This window comes from Osmia bicornis, chromosome 10 (genome assembly GCF_907164935.1).
Source record: "Osmia bicornis bicornis chromosome 10, iOsmBic2.1, whole genome shotgun sequence".
Lineage (NCBI taxonomy): Eukaryota > Metazoa > Arthropoda > Insecta > Hymenoptera > Megachilidae > Osmia > Osmia bicornis.
The window spans coordinates 8329176-8336947 of NC_060225.1; the positions used below are offsets into that span (position 1 = coordinate 8329176).

At 37.0% G+C, this 7772-nt stretch overlaps 1 protein-coding gene across 4 annotated transcripts; it reads left to right on the forward strand.

Moving 5' to 3' along the window:
* Positions 1 to 583: 583 nt before the first annotated feature.
* On the forward strand, positions 584 to 6557 carry LOC114875581 (guanine nucleotide-binding protein subunit gamma-e). 4 transcript variants are annotated; one of them, XM_029186007.2, is made up of 4 exons: positions 584 to 769; positions 915 to 1029; positions 1931 to 2097; positions 5563 to 6557. In XM_029186007.2, exons 3-4 carry the CDS (start codon positions 1985 to 1987, stop codon positions 5666 to 5668), a joined length of 219 nt encoding a protein of 72 aa, XP_029041840.1. In that variant the 5' UTR covers positions 584 to 769; positions 915 to 1029; positions 1931 to 1984; the 3' UTR covers positions 5669 to 6557. The 4 variants fall into 4 exon arrangements, with proteins under 4 accessions (XP_029041840.1, XP_029041841.1, XP_029041839.1 ...); XM_029186008.2 differs by having other exon boundaries at positions 931 to 1029; XM_029186006.2 differs by lacking the exon at positions 915 to 1029 and having other exon boundaries at positions 589 to 769.
* Positions 6558 to 7772: the final 1215 nt, after the last annotated feature.

Sequence of the window (7772 nt, forward strand, 5' to 3'; positions counted from 1 at the left end):
CTTTTCGCAGTTATCGACTCTGGTGAACTCCGTTACTTCCGGTTCTCTTCTTAGTTGCGTCACTCGCCACTGAATGGCACCATTGATACTGTTTTCAAATTGCACAGCAGCGTAATTGTGCAAACTTGAAAAACAAATTAATTCAGTCCCAATAAAATGTGCTCGCGTGACTTATTTAAGAATTAAGTGCACAAACGTTTAACTTGAATAACTGAATTTAATTAAATCCGACGGAATATTTTTCTCAAACAACAGGGCCACCCTGTAAAATCGGAAACTAGGATCTATCCGGATCGGAATAGTATTTGAAACGATTAAATTAAGTTTAGGAGCATAGAATAATATTTCAAATACTATCGTGTTTAGATAGAAAGCTATTTCGATATAACTTTCGCTTGAAATATACTCATAATTCATAATTCTTTCAAGAGGAATCTGATCGCTGTGCGATCGTTCTGGAAGAGTCGAGGGTTGGATTGAGATCCGAGGCCGGATTACTCGTGGTAGAACATTCGCCGCAGAATATTCCAATGACAACAATGATTGAAGATATCGGCAGGTAAATTACCAGCAAATTAGATTGCCGAGTTTTGTTGAGGCTTCTCGTAAGCGAATCGAGAAACCTGCCAAGAGTCAGCGCTTCTCAGAACTTCACCGACCTCGGGCAAAGTGAGTGCTACACGAAATTATTCGACGGACAAGTTTCCAAACGGACCTTCCGTGACACGTGTACTACCCGAGTTTCCTGTTCGAACCACCCGCCCGCTGGGTAAGTGTCGATGATTGTCGAAAATTTACTCTCAAAACGTAACGAAAAATTTGTACAACGATCCGATCGAACGTGTGAAGTAACACTCGAAACGCGAACGAATCTAGGCCGAATGATAACACGTATGTATTTTGTTTTGTAATAGCAACCGCTTATTATAGAGTTCTGTGAGCTGAATACAAATTTGTAAATCCTGTTTCTCCATCACTTTCAATTTTCAAGAAATTTCAATTCAAGAAGTAGACATCAAACATTCTATTGTGAGTACATTATAATTCGAATGAATTCTAGAAATTTTTCTAAGTATACTGGTATTAATTTAATAAATATTTTAAAGATACCTAACCCCGTTGGTATTATAGGTGACTGTAATGGTTTATTCCAAAACATGTACATTTCAAAATAGAAAATTGAAAATGATGGCAATTATCTATGTTAAAGAATATTGAATTATGTATTTTAAGGGGGAAAAGTGCCTTCGCAACTCGAACAGAACTCGAAGGTTGTGACGTCATAAGCCGTTCAGAGTAACAGTGTTTATTTTCTCAAATTACGAAGCGATTTTAAGTAACTGCCCGTTTTTGTATACTCAACGCCAAATTAAGAATAGTAAACTAACCAAATTCCATCTAAACGCTGTTACTTAGAACGCGATACTGAATTTCAAATCGAAATGCGAAAAATTTCGAGATCCCGAGCATTTATATGGAGGAGTTCGGGTTCTTGCCCGATCCCGCCCGACTTCTTCCGACCCAACGTCATCCGAGTTGACCCGATTCAACCCGAGCTCTGCGTCGGGCAATCTCGGGTACTCACGCGTCTAGCTACCCAGCATTTACCCCTATCTCATTAGGGAGGTGACTAATGACCTAAGATTTAATGATATTTACGCAGAGTCCCTTGTACAATGATTAGACACTCAATGATGAATCCCAAACAATGATCAGTCTATATTAACAGAAAATTCTTATTTTTTTTTTCTTTCTTTGGTATATGAGTTTTTGATCAGACTCGATGGAGACTGGTATCGGAGAAGAAGTTTATGGACCTTTCCTCTTTGAATCGAATTTTCTATTGCCAGTCTATGATGACGTAGCTGTACCGTTCCTATAACAGGAGTCCCCATGTACACTTTGGTTCTGTTCTATTGATTTTTCGTAGAGGCGCAAGCGCTATTCGACTGTTATCTGGCAAAAGGGAGGCGCGGCTATAACCATGGATCCCAGTGTACTCGCCAACATGGATAAGGACGCACTAAAGAAGCAGATCGAGAACATGAAGTACCAGGCCAGTATGGAACGATGGCCCCTGTCGAAGAGCATTACCGCGTAAGTCCATCAGCTTCTTCTTCCCATTCATATATCATACATGTAATTTGTATTTTTTCACTCCTTTAGTTTGTTTTTCATTGAAATTTTATCCTATTCGATACATTGCTCGAGAGGTATGCTGGATGGTGGTCCATGAAGAGCTTTGCGTTACAAGTCTGACAACCTCATTTATCTCCGACTTCTCATACCATTCATGTTTTTCACCATTTTAATCGTTTTCTATCGATATTAATAACAACTTTTTATCGTTTTGTAAAAAGAAATTGATGGCTGCAATTTATTTTCATTTTTCTCCCTTTCGATTCATTGATTCTCATGGAATATGGTTTCCTATTCGGTTCGTAGGCATCCGTTCATCTGTTGCTCCAATTTATTTGATTTTTTCCTCGGTTTGTTTAGTAATAATCAGACGGGGTCGTGTTTAAATTTTGTATTCGTTAAGATAATGAATGATTGATTCGAGCATCGATTGAAATAAGAATTCCGAATTCTTTGTTTAAAATAAACGATTATCGATAAATGTTATTTTTTAATGTCTACGTTATACTGGAGTAATGGGTCAAATCGATGTTCAATTTTCCGGGGCTTAAATAGTTTTCCATTGTTAATACAAATTCGAAGTTGTAAGATTAATTTTGCGATAGACACAACATAATATTCTTCAAGCGTTCTTTTTATAATCAATTCATATCCAGTATTAATGCAGAGTCATTAAAAAGCTTCTGTTAAATGTTAACTGAACAAACAATATTTACATTCTAACATCCTTGAAGAACACTAGTTGAGATAATAATAAATCTTCTTTCCTAACTTTTCATCGAGTTTATCTTACGATTATTCGATCAGCTTCAAATCACTGGATCATGGCGGACAATGTGTAATATTTACATGCAAATGAGGATATAATTCGTGTAGAGTGTGTTATAATACTCGCAGTAGCCGAGAACCAAGGCTGAACTGCGCTGGCGTTTCCATGTTACATACAGAGAGAGGATCTCCTTGGACGTGGAGTGTCCACAGTTAATTACATATTCCCTGAATAAACAAAATAAAACAAAACATTTGTCAGATAAAAATATCTTCATTGACAAACTTATTTACTAAATTAACGCTTGTCAATGAATTCGATAAAGAATTTTACACGATGACTAATGTAACCGTTGATGACTACGAGATGATCGCGTTGCTATTACGGTGTAAATAGTGCATTAAGGTCGTCGACATTCTCCGTTCGACAATGTTCCGATCATAGGAATTACTTTTACAAGGACTTGTTACGATCACTATCCACCGAAGAATACATCATCAACGCTGACATAGTTTTTGCTCTAACATTCCTGGTAATCTCGAGTCATATTTCAACGGTTTGATCTATCAATATTTCTTAATATATTATATCTGATAATGAATTATTATACTAAAAACATCTATGAAATCTCATTTATCTGTTCGCTCGAAACTGCCTTTTACTTTGCAACTAAGGTATTAATATTGATACGTAAGTGGCAAAGACAATCTTGATCGTAAGTGCGCTCGAGATACACGTAATTACTCTGGAATTCCATTCCCTTTAAACGCGTGTTTAAAATTTTATTTCAATTTTCATCAATTATGAAACTCGACAAATTATAAATAAATTTACTAGTCAAAGAAGAGAAAAATTCTTTCCGACATTTGTCAAGTTTTATATCTTAACTGCTAATACGTTAAAAAGTTAATATCATAGATTTGTTTGCTGCATCCTGTGCAATTAATTAGTCTTTCATTCTGAAGCAAAAGTTTGCAAAACGAATCACGAAAAAAAAAAAACACCCCTGCTCCTTCGAAGCCCAAGAGCAGACTGACTGGCCTCCGCGCGACGCTATTGGCTTTATCAGGTGCATCTGACTCATTTACCTAGGGGTAAAGTAACGCGCCCTGTGATTGGCGGATCAGACGAGCGCAGCTATCCGATTGGTCCAAGGGGTTTAATCAGTAGGACTGTTGTTCGAATTTGTACGAATTTATATTGCCACGCGAAACTTCTCCGCAAAAAAAACCATCTCCGGTTGCAGTCTATAAGGGGCTGATCGAAATTTCACTCCCAACTTATCCATTATCCCCCTATCTCATAGTGTCACATCATATGGGAAGTTGATGGTTGTTCCTGGTTGCGGAACAACGCGGAACCGCGTTTTAACAGCTCTGCTATCCCGTAACTGTGGGTATTCGAGGCGAATCACACGCGACGGTAAAAAAGTTACCACGGTTGGTTTCTCGGAGAGTGCCAGAGTGAAAGGTACCTCCCATTTTTGTCCTCTATTCCCGATCAAACTAATCCCTCTTTCTCTCTCCCTCCCACTAAACTCGAACCCTTTCTAACCCCCTCACTTTTTCCCTTTACCGTGGCGCGATATCTTCGAGGAAACGGTATTGTCCGTTTTATTGTGACAACTGGTCCAGTTCGGAAAGGAACGACCATTTTCTAACGGATTCATTTATGGATCGTTTCTGTTACTTTTCTTTTTCCTAACTTTGGACTACTTACATAATTTATCATTAGTTTTACTTCGTTACATTAAAGTGCACTCTATTTTACAAATGATGTACTAATAATAAATTTTGGAAACTTTTTAATTCCTTAAATAGGATAGTGATTTTCTAGGGTATTAATCAAACTAATAAAGGTAATAAATACGGTGAACGCGTTAGAATAAAACGTTGATTGGAATTAGGAACGTCGGAAAGCAATCTGTGCTGGCAGCAACAGGTCATTAACCCACATTCGTTTCTAATACAACAGTGATAAGTGAAAGCCTATAATTTTCTCGTATTTTCCAGTGAGCTCGATCCTGATTAACGAGAACAAAAGATTCTATCGTTATTTATTAGAATACAATTGAGAAGATTTCGATTGTTTAACACGATCCTTATGTTCTAATTTATTATATCAACGGAGTAATAAAATCCTGTACGTTCGGAATTCGCTAATAAATCTGTGCAATTAGTCAGCGGATAAACCGTCGGGGGAAAAAGGGGACACAGAATCGCCGTAAACGTAACAAGGTTCGAAGCGATGCAAAAGAAAAGTGCAACGAATAGTTGGTGGTCGTTTCCCCGCGACGACGGCTCGGTGAAAGGAACTCGGCTACTATGGCCGATTTTGCGTTCAAGGAGAATTCTGTGTGTTCCGAAGGAACGCCGATTGCTCGATCAAACTGATTTTTCGTACTTCGTTGGTAAATGTCTCTAGGCACCGGCAACAGGTTCGCGAATTGTAACGAAATCCAATAAAGTCCATCGACTTTTATTTTTACCAAATTTTGATTTATTCGTACTCTGACCTTTCCGCCAGAAATCCTATCCCACGCGAATTTCATTAATTTCATTAAAACGAAATTTAAATTAAAAAAAAAAAAAAAAAATTGTTTCCTCTAGTGAAGTCATCACTGGAGTTTTGACTGTAACAAAATTTCTTTCCAGAATGAGGGAGTACGTCGAAGAGAACGAGAAGACTGACCCGTTGATACACGCGCCCGATAAGAAGAACAATCCCTGGGCCGAGAAAGGCAAATGCATAATCATGTAATCAGGACGTAGAACCGCAACAGAGTAGGGGAGGAGAAGAAAAAGAGCAGGCATCGACCAACTACCATCAGAGAAGCGGGAGATAAACGAGAAGAGGGTCTTTTTAACTGCGGTCGAAGAAACTATTAAACAAAACCAAATAAAAAAATAAAGGACGTATAACAAGGAATGATGAGGAGGAAGAAAAAGAAGAAGAGAAATCGAGAGACAGTTACAACGGAATTGTGCAATGATATAAAATGGTGGATCAGGAAGGAGCCAAGTGTTGTTCGTAAACACCAAACATGGAGGAGCGAGGCTAACGCGGAGGAGAACCAAAGTAGCTGGAGCAAATTATTCAACAATCTTATTCTTCGTGGTTACCTGTTCGTAGTTACTTTCCCGTTTGGTATGCAAAGTAACGAACGCTTGAATTGAAGCTCGGTTTTACCTTCGAATCGCGTGAAAAATCTACTAACCCTACCGCGAGGGTTAATTTAACCTCCAAATTCGAACATGACATTTTAATTGCGGTTAAGCTTTTGTCTTATCGAATGTTTCGTTTAAGGACTAAATGACAAAAGAGGTTGACCAAACAGGGAAGTATACAGAAACAGGGACATGATTTAGCCTCGTTTCCTGTTACAACTTCCGCCTCATCGTTATTTTGATCTCGATGTATTCGAACGTGTTATACGTCGTATACACCATGTGCAATTTCGAATCTAGTACCATGAAAACTCTTTTTGAACCGTTCATTATATCGTAAGGATTATTTATTCTTAAGTACACTGTGTAATCTAACGTCATTCTATGTACACACGTTATACCATATGTCGTCGGATTAATATGCTATGCATATTTCTTCGAATTTCTTACGGAAAATATAATAATATATTCACATCGTTTAATCATTGCTTACCTTTTTACAACACGTGCCCGATCCTTTTGGTATCCCCTTTGTAAACCGTAGAAGAATGTTAATATATTTGTTGTTTTATTAATTAATAGACTGATAATTGATTTATATTCGGAAACGTACGAATTAATATTCTACATTCACTTCATCAGACACGCGACCCGCGCGTACACACACACGCCGTCTATCCGAATACTGAAGGCGGAAGGAGGGGATCCTTGCTAATCGCCCACCTATTGGCGCGGCAAATTTAAACGGGCATAAAGTATCTATCGTACAAAATTGAATTTATATTCATTTATTATTATTGTTTCTATTTTATGTTTCCAATGTTTATTTTAAAATTATTATTCAAATATTTATTATTTATATTGTTGGAAAATATATATAGTTGCAATTTAGTATAATAATTAATTTTGTGGAGTCAGTCTTTGATGACTCCCCACAGCTAAATAAATAGATAAAAGTAAAAGTCAGTGTTCTGAATCGTCCAACTCTATAAAGTAGATGTTATAAATACAGTAAACAGGTTCTGCTTAAATTAAGCAATTCGCAGAAACTGGAGTCGTAGTTTGGCTTTTTTAGAGGCTCAATTATGAAACGATTGGTGGCTGACAATTTTAAAATTACTACTCACCAAATTTTATTTCTCCATCGCAAACTTTTAATAGGAAAAAAAAATTATCTCCGTTCGAAAATCTTGACATTTTAATATTTCAAACCTTCTTTTATCGAAGAGGAAAAGATTTCTTTGTGATTTATGTAAAACGAACAAATACATTTGATCGATCACATTATACTTTGAAGCGGTTTATTTTAGTTTCAATGAAGTTGTACGAGACAGTATCGGAATGTTATTACACAAAGTGGATCAATATCGATGATCGATACTATTTCCTTCGTAGCGTTATTTTGTAACGCTTGTGAGAACATTTTCATGGCAAGCAACTGTTAAGCATAAATGCAACAGACTTTCTATATTTTTTCACGGTGCGACATTGCGATGTAAATACGCTAACGATTATTATGAAAGAGTTAAAAGCTTCTTATTTGACAAGCGAACTGAAATATTTCTAATACCATGAATTGGCGTAACCAGGGAGAGAGTAGAAACTGCCCCCCTTATCATCCTAAAATTTCAGATTTTTAATAATCTTTAATTTTTAAAAAATTCCTCGTACCCAGGAAAGGATCCCAGTTACCCAAA

Excerpts from the sequence above, each read along its gene's own strand:
- LOC114875581 (XM_029186007.2), top strand. The coding sequence starts at position 1,985 with ATGGATCCCAGTGTACTCGCCAACATGGATAAGGACGCACTAAAGAAG. Across the intron at positions 2,098-5,562 it reads CTGTCGAAGAGCATTACCGC|AATGAGGGAGTACGTCGAAG; the intron begins GTAAGTCCATCA and ends ATTTCTTTCCAG.